This window comes from Penaeus vannamei, chromosome 3 (assembly GCF_042767895.1).
Source record: "Penaeus vannamei isolate JL-2024 chromosome 3, ASM4276789v1, whole genome shotgun sequence".
Classification (NCBI taxonomy): Eukaryota; Metazoa; Arthropoda; class Malacostraca; order Decapoda; family Penaeidae; genus Penaeus; species Penaeus vannamei.
The window spans coordinates 19,385,951-19,400,950 of NC_091551.1; the positions used below are offsets into that span (position 1 = coordinate 19,385,951).

The window sequence follows — 15,000 nt, forward strand, 5'->3', positions numbered from 1 at the left end:
AAACGTTTTCGCAAACTAATAGACACATTATTCTTTCAGGAACAATATGTGCTTGCGTACCTAACTGTGGAGGAGTGCAAAAGAACACAAGCATGGCTAGATAGTGAAGGTAACAATAACTACTAAAATATTAATTAAGAAACTTCTTTCGAAGCAAAGTTGCACTTGATAGACTGGTGACGGTCGGCGTAACGCACCGAATAATATCGTTCTATTTCAAATAATCATGCGCACCATGTTAATTATCAAGTTAATTATTACCGATCCGACATATCATTAATCATCACCGTCTTGTTAAATGCAACTTTACCTCAATATAAGAAAAGTAAATGGTAAATGTAGTTTTACTGCATTTGCAAGATCACGAATGAATGATCCGCGTGTTTTGTATATATGAGTATTATGTAGCGTTTTATTAGGTGTGTTGATTTTCATCTCAACGATAAATGTGATCTCCTTTGTATATTGAAACAACGATCAATATGAGTCTGCAATGTATACAAATGCTCCATCTTAGGCACCCTAATAAGGCAAGTTTTTTTTCAGATATTTATGATAATGCTTAATGGCGCATACGGGACAACCAGATTTCTTACCACATTGCACAGTGGTAACGTTTTCTCCACAGATGAAGCAAAGCAAACGTGCCACCTCTTCACAGTAACGTTTCGCCCTTACTGGTAAAACTAACTTGCAACTCAGCCTGGATGTGTTGTGGCAATGAAGAACCTCAATTGAACGTCTTGTTAATATTTTGGATATATTGAAGTAATTGCTCGTAATAGTCTCATCAATATCTTACTTGCTTTTTGTACTTGTTAATTTCATGGTATGCTATTAAATATTCTGAATCATTTTGTTTTTGTTAAGACTATACATTTCGTGATACTAAATAATACCACATGTAACCAACAGCATTATTTGTATTAGTATTTAAGTAAATGATTCGACAAGATCCAATGAAAAACTCATTCCCTACCCTACTTAGTTCTCAACTTAGCTTTTAAAATGATACTTCGTGTAAGAAAAGGTTAATGGTTACAAAGGAAAATGAATGTGCTAAACACCAAAGGTCATAAAGCTCTGTAGAAAGGTGCAACAGTGAAAAGGGTGTCGTGGACACGTCATCATCACGCGAATAAATGGGCAAAGCGGATGCCATTCGGATGGTTCAAATAAACAAGCTTGGACGAGACGTCAGAAAGAGCGAGGACTCGAGCAGTCGACTGGAAAGGAGGCAGTCACAAAAAACTGGGGCACCATGACCCGAAGCGACGTAAACATCATATGATAAAGGATGACACCACGTGAGAAATCACGAGTGCGAAACAACAATGTATCAGTCGGGGAACAAGAAATTAAAGTCGGGTGGCTGGTAGAAAAAGTGAAAAGTAATAAATCGTGTTAAAAAATGATGGGACACACCAAAGTCCTCATGCATGTATCGTTCTAAGAGAAATGGATAAGTGATAACAGCACAGGGCGTGACAGGATGAGCCCCATATCGAAAATAAAAGGACGCTCAGTGACGAAGACTGTGGACAAGGTCTCGGAGTAGCGTCCAGTAGCCAAGTAATTTAGTGTACTATCGTGATGGGACATGGTGGGCAGGAATTAGAAATGGGAAACAGTAACATGGAAGTTATTCTAGTAATATGGGAGAGATATTCTGGAACATTATTAGGGTTAGGAAGAAAGTAAAACATATTGAAATAAATTGATTATTAAGTTTAATGTGGCAATATTGTGTTGGGTGTATCTTTACTTGCATTTAATGGAAATAGGCTAGTTTGTAAGAGTACTCAAATAACTGTTTTCTAAGATAGAAAGCTCAATGGAAGTGTACAGGCAGTGACAAGTCCTGTTATTGTCCGACAGAGCGTGAGGTGTTTTTTTTGTCAATCGCGTATTTGATTTTATGATTTTTTTTTTTTTTTTTTTTTTGCTTAATTGGTTAATGTAATAACGTAGAAATACAATTCAAGTTTGTGCTAATCAAAATGAACTATTTGTTTCTTTTAGAATAATATTTAATTCACAGAGGAAAAGCATCTCTTGTGATCATTATGCTTTTGCGTAATATCGAAGTGATTTATTAACTTTTGAAATATTAAATAAATAATTACATTCATAATCAGTGATATTTTGTTTTTTTTATTTGATAATATTTGAGTAATTAAGATATAACGTAATTCCCAGTGTTCTTGATTTTGTTTTTGTCGTTTCATGACATAATTGTACAATAGTGAGTCATAACTGTCTAGTTGTATGTATTGTCAAGATCCTAAATGATGTCTTGTATGTTGTTTGATATAATCTTTGATTTTGTGATTTTATTATATTACACTGATAATGAATTATTAATTAATAAATGTATTGATTTTCATAAAGATTTAACTCAACCCTTGAATTACACTAATTAAAATTAATACTTTGAGATACATTGATTAAGTTATTGAAAGTACACCATAATTATTGAAAAAAAATAACATTTTTTAATCTAACATGTCTTGATTTAATGAATGTTGTGGAATAGGGGTCCACAACATGGGTAAAGAGGTGGGTTACCTGTGCTACGTCAGAAATCGTATAGCAGTTCAGGAAGGTAGGGATTAACAAGGGTGATTCGATCAGAGTTGTCTAATGATGAAGTATGGGATTTTGCAAGGTTGTCCGCGGGGTAAAGTAGGGATTAACAAAAGAGAAAGGTTTAAGGGCGATTAGATCAGTTTCACTGGAAAAATGCCAAGGAAGGGTGTTGAGTCATGTGTGTATCCAGGTTACCAGTTTGTCTCCTAACAACCCCCCTACCCCAGCAACAACGGGCATGGAATGGGGGGGGAGGTTTATACTGAATGCCACCTGATATTGTGGTACGTTTCTGATGCTTAGGCTTCACCATAGGCTTAATGTAACTCTATATGGTTTGAATTACTTATAAACATTGGTTTATATTATAAATTATATGTAAGATCATTTTCACTTTACATTTCTAGGATATATGAATACCTAAATGGTTTTGCAAAATGGTACTTTAATTTCAAAGGATTTTTTTGTCTACAGAAATACTACTTTGTGTTAACATAATATTCAATATATACACTATTTTTTTTCCTCAATGAATCATGGTACTCCATAGTGAAACTGAATATAAAGAGCAGAGGCATGAATATATATCAGTTGCAGGCAGAATATTCAGGAATGCAAATCAAACTGCATATTTAAATAGGGTTTATTCCAGTGGAATATTGTACATTATTATACCTTTACAAATATTAACTTAAATATCTACAACAAGTACAATTTGGAGAGTCAGCCTCAGATACCTATGTACATTTGCCTTCCTTCAACAATTGATTTTTTAAAAATCTTTGTAGTGATTGCGATTGTTTTTATTTTCTCAAGAGAAATGCACCTTATTTGGTTAGGATTATAGTGAGAACAGAATTCATTGATAATTTGACTTAAAACACTTGAACACTATAATATATATCCCTTACTACTACTTTTAATCTTGAGGCTAAGTGTATTCAAATAAGTTGTATTCAGATGCAAAGCAGGCACTGCTTAGCAGAATAATACAACATATGAACACAGTGTGAAGATAAATTGTTTTTCTCACAATCTTTCACCGGTAGTTAATTATCCAACCTGATTAAATGATCCACTTTAAGGTGATGACACTAACGAAGGGATTTAGCTCTCTAGATGAAACTGCCCACATCCTAAACTGCCTCCTTATTAAAAAAAAAAAAAAGGATAAACACTTTTTTTCTTTACAATTGGTCAATATATGGCACCGCAGACAAGCTACCAATGGCACCCATGCTCAGCTTGCCTCCCATGACTTTACTCACAGCCTGGAAATATAAGAATTATAAATGGTGGAATACTATACGCAAGTTTCTCTGGATGCTTCATATAAATAGAGAAGCAATATTTCATACAACTGCTGTCTGAAGTGTAACACTATTTCAAACCTAAGGTTTTTAAGGAATGACAAAGACACACAGAAAGAAACCTGGCTACTTACAGACTGGACAGAAGAGGCAGTAACACCATCAATGGCAGCAGCAGCAGCGGAGGGGTTGGCGTACGTGCCAGTCAGGAGAGCTTGAAGTCCCATGTCCTCCAGATGCTCAGCTGCACACAAATCCCTCATTATACATATATCATAATATCTAAATAAAAGTTTTTTTTGTAGTTATCCTGAGCTGATAGGTTATGTGTATTTGCAAGATGATTTACACAGAATAATTAATGTATCCTATTCTTACAAGCACAGAATATGCTGGATTTAATAGCTTTACTAAAATGAAGTAAATCCTCTTGAACTGTTTTTCTCCCTGATATAGTTAAAGAAATATGACTGCTTTTATGGATATTGGGAAATAAAAGTTAAACCTTTTAATAAAAGTGATTCGCCGGTTGGTGTCATGAATGTCAATGTCCTTTGTGACTGATCACAAAGCCTGAAAATCAGCTTAGACAGGTCACTGGTCTACAAGATTTCTAATGAAAATCCCTAATGTCTGTATTCTCCTTTTGGACCTGCAGCTTCCTCTGGGATCTACACTGAATCTTGTAATACTTTTTTTTTTTTAAGATACTTGCAATGAAGGTGTTCACAACTGCCATCGAAAGATACTTATTATCCTTTAACATGAACTAGCAAGGTAAATGAGATCAATGGGCTAAATCTAGAACAGTTGGCTAGTCAGTTTGGAGTGTGAATGGGTGACTCACCTCCTGACTCTGTTGCCATGTGGATAGCTGCCTTTGCCATTTTCTTTCCTCGGGCAACATCAGCTTCAGTCACTTTCAGTCCTTTCACTGCAGAGTGCACAGCATCAATAACCTGTAAACAAGTAGCTAGTGATTCAAAAAGGGACAAAAAAAGTATATGCAAAATCTTATAATTTCCAATACTCATCAATTAGACTCTTGATCCTTTGAATATGTAGTATTATATACAGAGCAAGATACTTAAATATAGAAGAAACAAACAAAAAGAGATGATTAAAAAACATTAGAAGATATCATCACTTACCTTATCAACTGATGCAGAGTCAGCCATAATGAAATAACCAAAAAGGCCAGAATCGCTGTAGTTGATGTTGATAGCAGAAGCCGAGCCTAAACCTCCAGATGATGCCACAGCCTTTGCAAGTACACTACTGGCATTGCCACCATATTTGGTACTAGGGCCGATGCCCAAGATCTGCTGGGCTACAGCCAGGGATGCTGCATCACTGCTGCCAATGCTTAGGAAGCAGAGACATACAGGAATATTAATGCACTAACACAAAATAATCACCAAGAGTTTTTAAGCACTAGAAAAAACAAACAACAAAAACTACAACAATCTCTCTCTCTGTCTTACCTGGCACCAGCTCCAGCAACAGCAACACAAGTAACAGCAGCTCCATTCTCTTGCCGCAGGTCTCCACTTCCATATGCTCCAACAGTAGGAACTCCATCTCCTGAACCCACCCCAAGGCTCTTGGCATAAGATACCAAGCCCTCATGGTCAACCCCCAAACCAACTACAGCCATGCGACTGGCCAGGTGGGTTGAGGCAACAAAGTCACCCATCTGCAGAGAGTACATTTATTAATAATGTGTCTGCAATTTCAACACAATATTTCAAAGATCAAAGTTGAACCTAAAATAGAAAACCCATCACAAAAGGTAAATCTCAAGTATGTTGAGAAAGACCTTCATAATCAATCTGACAAATGGAAGTGCACAACATACCACACCCTGAGAAAGCTTGCCAAGCTGGTAATCTGGCACAAAGATGGAATTCCCAAGGCCAGAATTACGGAAAGCTGCACCATGCAACAATTCCAGGGCCAGGGTGGAAGGATCTCGCATAGCAAGCTCAATTTTAATCCTCTTAAGGTTGTCTGCCAGTTCCCATGGCTTGAAGGAAGGCTGAGTGGCTACACTTGCAAGGACCTCCAGACTCGAGTCCCTGGGAAAAAGGATAAGCAGATACCTCTTTCATTGACTGGGGTATTAGAAACATATTTTTCTGATATCTGCCTTACTATTTGAATAATGATAAATTTGGATGTAAAATTACATGTTGATAATAAGTACTATCATTTTAAATGTAAAGGATCCATGAAATTATTTACTGAAAAAAAAAGAAGCTAAAAGCAGTAATAATAATATTAACAAATTACTTCATCTATTACGTTCAGTAATACAATTAACTTTTATCCTTTCATGGCTACTAAATGTGTTGAGAAAAATGGTATTAAAATACTCACAGGTTGTTCCTGGTCATATCTAGGCTATACATGACATGCTCACGGCCGGACTCTGCCGTAAGGGAGCCACCCGCCTGTTGGATGTTGCGAGTGATTGCAAAGGCCGAGACATCCTTGGTGCCCAAACCAACAGATGTTCGCAGCACGTGGGCTGCTCCCTTGTTGGGTGCAGTCTCATAGCGAGAACCAGCCCTGTATGAGTAAAACCAAGCAATTACAATGCCAGTATTCAAAATTAACACACCTGTTCAAAAGTGAAGAAAGCTTCAATTATTGACAGTGAATCAAGTAATACTAGCAAACTCCACTTCCCACAAACAAACTGTCCTGGAGAAGTGTAATCTTACTTGAAGAGGACAGCTACACGGGAAACTGGAGCGTTGTTCTCAAGGGATGCAACAACAGCACCTGTGGGCAGGGTGGTCACCTTCACATCCTGAGTGGGAAGGTTGTATGACTGCTGCGCGGCTGCCTGGGCTGCATAGCCACGATTCTGTTGGCAATTGTTCAAGATTATTAATCATTTAATATGAAATATAGTATATATTAGCAATTCAGTTTTAGTCTCATCTATAGGGGGAAAAAAAAGAAAGAAAAAGAAAATAACAAACTCTACAATCATAGAAGGAAACCTTAAAGCAGGAAAATGATGGGGTATATTACAGTAGAACATAAAAAAGAATATAAACTAGCACAATTTTTTCTGAGGCATTAGCTTTAAGTAAGGCACATTTTGGAGAGAAGTGCAAACAAGCTGAATTCAGCAAAACAAGTCACACCATTCAGCTTGCTTTCAGTGCAAACAAACAACCGTGTTAATGTGAATGATACAGTTCCCTGGATAGTGGGTGACAATCGTAAACGCAGAGGAATACAGAAAGGACACTCTTGTTAGTAGTGATGATGAATTAAGCAACTAAGATTCAAAGGAAGGATTGAGGGCCATAAAAGGTTTTGCATTAATCCTTTTCAAGCACTGACAAGGATAAATTCTTCACTCAAGAATGAAGGACTTTCAAAATGAGAATTTTGAATAGATAAATCATAGGAAAATCTAAACACCCTTTCCAAAATCCCATTGATGGGCATGAAAGAATTTGAAGTAACCAGAAAAACAGATATATTGGTATACTACAGTTAGCCCACTCCTGCCAGGAAAAAGTACTGATAAATTTACTTTTTTTTTGCAAAATGTCTACACATAGATGGCTCTAATAGTGCTTAGCGATCTGATTTCAGCTTTCCTTTTTTTTTTTAAGCCATTAGTACTGACAATGTTATTTTGCTTATAATGTCTAGTTATCATTATTTCATTAAAATTACTAAAAGTAAAATAAGACAGAAAAATATATATTTTCAAAAATCAGGGAACTTGGTAGAGGTGAGATCAGTAGTACTAGCTAGTAATTGACTAAGTACTTGTAGTGTGATTTATGTGACAAAAAACCCTGCAATCAGGATGCTGTGACCATGTCATGAAATAATTTGGCTAGAGGGGCTAGTGACATGAACATGCCATCACGGGAAAATTTGGCAGTGGGCCGTAGTGAAAGGGTCTCCCAATGAGAATTTTCGCTGAAGACCAGAGTGAATCACAACAAATGCACAAAGCTCTTGGAGGGTAATTAGACTCGGAAGACATTTAGGATGGGGCTTTTGGACTATTTCCATCGATAAACAAGTGTGGATGAGCCATGACTGGAAGAATGCTGGCTCCAAGGAGGCAGCTATTTCCATGCTCAGGATCCTATTCCTGCCCACTGTGGTGACAAACCTCTGATGATGTTCAACTGAATCATTGTTATTGTATTTTACTGTTCCCAAGATCACAACAATCTCAGTAAGAGATCTTTTTGACCAGAGTATCAAACAAGAATTCAGAAACACAACTATGCTCTACCAATGAAAACAAATTTCACTTTAAGACCATGCAATAAAGACTATGATACTAGAACTGTCTAATTTACCTGCAGATGGCTGCCCATGCACAAGTATGGATATCATAAGTATTCATAATAAAAATTGGTGCATATATAAAAACTTTGAAACACAAAACATCTAATGTATGAACATTTAATATATTTAGTTCCAAGTGTTACTCCGTGCTTATCAAAATTATATTTTGCAGTTATACTCTCCCACATTTATGCTTTTAATGTCTTTTATCGGTTATAAAACTTCTTTTATGTGTTTAAAGATTTATCTATAGTGTTGTTAACAATAATCTTTTACACTTGCATGTTTTTTGGTGCCAGGTCTCGACAGGCTGACACCAGGCATTCTGTGACAGTATGCTCTTTACCCCCAACACCATCTCAGGAAACATGGTCTGCATTTCGTATGCATGACAAGATCGAGCTGTAACTCAGGAGCAGAGTTTGTCCTCTACATGAATATCATATTCAATTGGTCCAAAATTAATGTGTAATTACTGTAAAGAGTAACCCATTAAATAATTATAACAAATCACACAGAACTAGCTGTGTGATAGGTGTACAGAGCAAAGTTGATAACTAATCGAAAATAGAGACCAGGGGCGGTATTCACAAAAGATCTGTAACTGTTCTTTATGATTTTCTCTGATATGCTCTATAGCCACATCTCAGTAGTGGATATTTTTATCATTCACAATAAATATGAGGCAAAAGCAGCTCTACCTTAGTTGTTTGACTATTTCTTATGCTTTATGAAAGGCCAATGTCTATCTCTATGCATAACTCTCCAACTTTGGTTCCTGTTACCGAGACTGACACAGAGATAAAGGGAAATGGACACTGCAATTCTATAGAGGACAAGAAAGCGAGTCATTAATAACAGAGGTACAGCTGCTTTGGCTCCATAATTACTGCAAAAAGACAAATATCCTCTGCATACCACAGAGACTAAGTGCACAACACCCTCACACCACCAGAGGTCTTAATGTTTGTTTTCTTAAATTTGGCGAGAAGTTCTAATAAGGCTGGTAACGGGGGAAGGGGGGGGGGGGGAATAAAAAAATAGTTTAAACAATATGCAGTACGAGATAGTGGGGGAGTTGGGTAATAAAACCTATATGAAATGATAGAATAATAAAAACCAAGGCAATTTTCTTCTATGACAATTTTTGTGCAACTGATTCCCAAAGGTGCTATATGTAAATGAACAAAGGTGAGAGCTTGATTTTTAACGAAGTCAATCTTGCTTACATGTTGAGAGTAAAAATTGGACTGACTACAAAACTCATTACTGCAATGTGCAAAATAGTTCATGTGTTACTACGTGCTTGTAAAAATGATGTTTTGTTAATCATCAGTGTCTGCTGTTCCACATATATACTTTCAATGGCTGTTATTATTGTTGTTATACCTCACTTACATATTTTATTATTTATTTATGTAGTTTTGCATTAAAATCTGTCCGAAGAACCTTCTGAGCATGCGCATATGTCCATTTCCAGGTGCAAGATTTGACAGGATTCCTGGCCATTTGGTGACATAAGGCCGGCAAGATATGTTTCGTCTATTATGTGGTTAATCTTAAGACTATACAGTAACAACGAAGAAGAAAAAGACCTTAATAACCATCACAGTTTGATATACGAGCCCATCATGTGCCTCAAATGCAAAAAAAAAAAAAAAAAAAAAAAAAAAAAAAAAAAAAAAAAAAAAAAAAAAAAAAAAAAAAAAAAAAAAAAAAGTAGATTAGAAACAAAGTGATCCACAATGTAGAAAGAAGGTGTTTGGTTTATTGTTTACAGTATGGAGTTAGGTTTATCTTGCCGTACATACTGAGAAGAAGAGTATCTCCCTGGGGGTGTTGGGGGACAGAGTCCCCATCAACCCTCCCCATGGGCAGTGCCTGAAGGGCACACCTAGTTTTTTGTACTAGTTTAACACATTTTTGATCGCTGTAATTTTTATTTAAGCCCGTTTTACCCCCAGAATTTTCCAGATATACTTTACGCCCTCCCCAAAAACGCTAAAAATCGGCTAATGAAACTCTATGGACATGCCTGCTATCTTTGAAAGTCTACTCACCAATGCGTCAAGATATAAAAAACTACGGGAATTCAATGCATCTTTTAGCAAAATCTATGGGATTTCACACCTTCGAAACACAACAAAATGTCCTGACCGATAACTCAACCTAACCTAGAATTTGTACGGTGATGTGATTAGGCGTGCCCATTCGGGCAATGCACGAGGGGAGGGCTGATGGGGGGCTCTGCACCCCAATACCCCCCGGGACACATTCCCTCTACCTCAGTATGTATGGCAAGATAGAGATACATCCATACTGTAAACAATAATCCAAATACCTTTGTATATCGAAAGACCGAACTGTCAATTTTCCTTCGCTTCTCTTGGTCGGTTAGTCGGTCTATTGTGGACCCCTTTGTTTTTATACTTTTAGGGGGGATTTCAGGTACTTGATGACCTAAGAAATCAAACTGTGATAGTTATTAAGGTCTTTTTCTTCTTCGTTGCCACTGCATAGTCTTAAAAATAACCTAGAATCAACACAACACCAAAAACAAAACATTTCTTTTTGGCCTTCTGTCACCGAATGACCGGGAATCTTCCCGTCAAACCTGGTAGTGAGAAATGTGAAAATGCGCGTGCGTAGAAGGTTTTTCAGACCAATTCCCTTTTAAACCTGTTCAATCGATCTTAAAATATGTAAATGAGGTATAACATTAACAAAAGCCTTTGAAAGCATAAATGTGGAACTGCAGACAATGATGATTAGCAAAATATCATTTCGACAATCACGCAGTAATACATGCACTAGTTTGCACATCGCAGTCATCGGTTCTATGGTCAGTCCAATGTTTACTCTCATCATGAAAGAACATGATCAACTTATGCAATTTTGGGCCCTCACCTCTGTTCATATATGCATAGCACCTTTGGGAAGTATTTGAACAAATATTGCCATAGAAGAAAAGTGTCTTGGTTTGAGTAATTTTCTATATTACGTCCACTGTTCCGATATTGACTATTTTGGTATCGTAGGATTCCTCTCACTCTATACAATACAAATATGTAGGTTTTATTGCGTGGAAACCCCCCGTTAGCAACAAAGTCGGCCCTGATAGCAGGGGCGACGATGTCGGAGGGGCGGACATAATATAGAAAATTACTCTAATAACCCACAGCCCCCACAGTGAAAATAACCATGGTTATTCACATGACTTTCCATTGCAGGGGGTGCAGCCCCCTGCAATCCCCCGACTGCCGAGGAAACAAAATATGCTCTACGTATTCACAGCAGGATAGAGCACACAACAACTAGATGCGGAGCCGATAACCTACCATAAACTAGGATTTTTGGTAATTGTTGAAGACCGCGACGCACCCTCGCAGAGACTAAGTCGAAAAAAATGATGTTTTTCTGCATGAAATCCTATGATTTCATCGATTTTCGGCGTTGTTTCTTTTGCGAATGAATCGTTCAGGAGATCGAGTACCATTTCTCCATCGACGATCTTGATTTGCTAGTCCCGTTAGTAGGGGAGGGCATGAAGTATATCAGGGAAATTATGGGGTAAAACAAGCTTAAATAAGAAGAATAACGATCAAAAATGCGTAAAACTAGCACAAAAAGCGCTTAAAATCGGCCAATGAAACTCTACGGATGTAACCGCCATCTTTGAAAGTTTACGGACTGACGCGAAATAAATAAAAACTCTACGGGAACCCAACCCACATTTCGACAAAAAACTCTACGGGAATTCACACGTTCCAACCCCCAAAAACGTATTGACCAATAAACCAACCAACCTAATATATCAATATAAATTGCCGTGACTAGGCGTGCCCTTCGGGCACTGCCCGAGGGGAGGGTTGATGGGGGGCAAGCCCCCCAACACCCCCCGGGACACATTCTCTCCACCACGGTATGTACGGCAAGAGAGCTGCATTCACACCGTAAAATAATAAACCAAATACCTTTATATCCGGAAACGTGAAACTTTCGTTTCTTTGTACTGTTGGTATTGCTTCAATTTTAATCACCTTTTTCGTCCTTTGGAGCTCTTGATGGGCTCAGATATAAAACTGGGATGGTTACTGAAGTCGAATTATTCTTCGATGCCACTGTAAAGGTCTTAAAAAAGAACCCAGAATCAACACAACACTGGAAACGCAACATTTCTCACCGGCTTTCAATCTCGAAATGAGCGGGTTGGTGAGCTGTCAACCTGTGGCTGGCGCAAGAAAGTGTGAAACACTCGATGCGCAGGATTCGATATGAGGGTATAGATAAATATAAAAATATGCAATTGAAGTATAATATCATTACTAAAAGACTTTAAAGGTATAAATGCGTACCAGCAGACACAGATAATTAGCCAAATATCGTTTTGACAAGCGCGTAATGATACACGGACTAGTTCGCGAACGCAAAAATGCGTTCGTGGGTCAGTGTCGTGTTTTTCCTAGCAAGGTAAACAAGCTCATCGACTTTGAATTTGAAAGGCGGCCGCGCGTTATATTTTCCTCATTTAGCGGTGACTATAAGGCCGGTGCATCTTAAACTATACGCTATCCCCTTCTATTTTTCCCGCTCTATAAGATGGCGGTGTCCATTTTCCTCTATCTACGCGCGTCGCGGTCTTCAACCTCTACCGGATTTTTAAGGTACTAACCTGATTAAGAGATGTCGCTGATAGTATAGAGGGTGCTCTTGAACCTTTTCTTCACATCCAGGCATGCTGGCTGCCCGCACCTGCCGCAGGCTCTCTCCCAACGGAGGAGGCCGTGGCAGAAGCATATTTCCAGCATTTGTTCCTGGTTGGTTGTTACCTCACGAAGGAAATCGGTCTCGGAGTAGGAGCACCCTCTACACTCGGTCATCACTGCGGCTTTGGCAGAGTACTGAACACGGCGGTTATTTCCATTAGGAATTTGAAAATCGTGGTTTCAGAGGACAGGAAACTCGACCTTGAGGCCATCGGTGTAACAGTGAGTAGCGAAAAACCCGGCAACGAGGGCACTCTTCTGTTCTTGGTATACCCTGTTCATCCTGATTATATTACAATCGTGTCTGTATACAATGCTGACTATGTCAAGGTTAGTATGCTGATTCCCAGTGAATCAGCATATTAACCTTGGCATAGTCAGCATTGTATATAGAGACGATTGTACTATAATCAGGATGAACAGGGTGGCCTGCCCTCATCGGCGGGTTTAGCGCCTGTTTCCATGTTAGACCAATGGCCTCAAGGTCGAGTTTCCCGTCCTCTGGAATAACGACATCCGTATTCCTAACTGAAATAATCGTCACGTTCAGAAGTCAGTCATAGCCGCCGCGATGGCTGAGTGTGGAGGGTGCTCGTATTCGGGGACGGATTTTCTGCGCGAAATTGCAACTAGCCGCGAAATTGCAACTAGCCACGAAAAAATGCTAGAGATGTGCTTCCGCCATGGCCTCCTCCGTCAGGAGAAAGCTGTATCCTCCGGCCTAGGACCTCCTGCCGGACACACCCTGCCTCCTTAACATTCTGCGGCAATGGAGCACCCTCCCTACTAATTAGCAGCATTAATTAACCAGGTTAGTACCTTAAAAATCCTAGGTTATTGTAGGTTATCGGCTCTGCATCTAGTTCGTGTGCACTCTATCCTGCCATGAATACGTGGTGGAGGTTTTGTTTCCTTGGCGGGGGGTTGGGGGGGCGGCAGCCCCCACAGAGGGGGGGTCGCAGGGGATGCAGCCCCCTGCAATGTAAAGTCATGTGAATAACCATGATTATTTTCACGGTGAGGTTATATCATTAGGGTAATTTTATATATTACATCCACCGCTTCGACATTGTCGCCCCTGCTATTGGGGCCAAGTTTGTCGCTAATGGGGGGTTTCCACACAATACAACCTACATATTTGCGCTGTACAGAGTGAGAGGAATCCAATGATACCAAAATCGTCAATATCGGTTATGCACAAGTAATATAGATAATTACCGTAGCATTTTCCCTGGAACCTTTCATGCCCTCGCATGCTATCGGGGTCAAGTTTGTCGCTAACGGGGGGTTTCTGCACAATAAAAAACTATATATTTGCAATGTGGACAGTGCTAGGAATCCAACGATACCAAAATCGTCGATATTGGAGCGGCGAACGTAATATAGAAAATTACCTTGGTTTGTATTGGTCAATCAATTTATATAGCTTTTATCTCCCAACTCAGGCACTACCTCATACTGTATATTATCCCAATTCTGTTTAAGGAATATTCACTGGCTCATGCCTCGCACAATTTAAACAAACAGGCCCAAAGATAGTAGAGAGGAAAATCCATGGACACCAATATCGTCGCGATCCGTTAGGCGGAATTATTCTGTTAAATAATCATGCAACTGTACTAGTAGGTTACTTTAACCTTTATCGGGAAAGTAATACTGCACTTTCAATTTGGCATTACTGATTATTTAAGTTCTCAGAGGACATGTAAAGAAAGAAATCCAAATATCATGAAGAGTAAATACAGCCGTTCCAGTCTGATAAATACGTAAGCAAATAAGTCAAACACGTGAAAAAACAACAGATTTCGTAATAGAGACTAAATCAGCTGAGCGATTGCGTAGCCAAGGCGTCCAGAAAATCTTCGACCGGTCTCGTCCCATTTTCGTATTTTAACCCTATTTCTTTACTGTACCTCCCTTCTTTTGGTCCCTATATACCGTCTGTTCTTTCTTATTCCTCTACTCACCACGACGTTCTTCAGGAGGCTTGGCTTGGCTAA

At 38.7% G+C, this 15,000-nt stretch overlaps 2 protein-coding genes across 3 annotated transcripts in view; one reads left to right on the top strand and one right to left on the bottom strand.

Moving 5' to 3' along the window:
* Positions 1-2,390, top strand: part of LOC113806678 (receptor-type tyrosine-protein phosphatase H) — a 34,083-nt gene extending 31,693 nt beyond the window's left edge. For both annotated transcript variants that reach the window (XM_070141674.1, XM_070141675.1), the window contains 2 exons: positions 40-109; positions 547-2,390. In XM_070141674.1, coding sequence (XP_069997775.1) covers positions 40-109; positions 547-566 — 90 coding nt within the window. In that variant the 3' untranslated portion in view covers positions 567-2,390. The remainder of the gene's footprint in view (positions 1-39; positions 110-546) is intronic.
* Positions 2,391-3,220: 830 nt separating this feature from the next.
* UQCR-C2 (Ubiquinol-cytochrome c reductase core protein 2) overlaps positions 3,221-15,000 on the bottom strand; it is an 11,888-nt gene continuing 108 nt past the window's right edge. Inside the window, exons 1-9 of the mRNA XM_027357844.2 lie at positions 14,968-15,000; positions 6,626-6,771; positions 6,279-6,470; positions 5,758-5,977; positions 5,384-5,595; positions 5,051-5,264; positions 4,747-4,858; positions 4,034-4,143; positions 3,221-3,860 (exon numbers count right to left, since the gene is read on the bottom strand). The exon at positions 14,968-15,000 is cut by the window's right edge and continues 108 nt beyond it. Of these exons, the coding sequence (XP_027213645.1) occupies positions 3,777-3,860; positions 4,034-4,143; positions 4,747-4,858; positions 5,051-5,264; positions 5,384-5,595; positions 5,758-5,977; positions 6,279-6,470; positions 6,626-6,771; positions 14,968-15,000 (1,323 nt within the window). The 3' untranslated portion in view covers positions 3,221-3,776. The remainder of the gene's footprint in view (positions 3,861-4,033; positions 4,144-4,746; positions 4,859-5,050; positions 5,265-5,383; positions 5,596-5,757; positions 5,978-6,278; positions 6,471-6,625; positions 6,772-14,967) is intronic.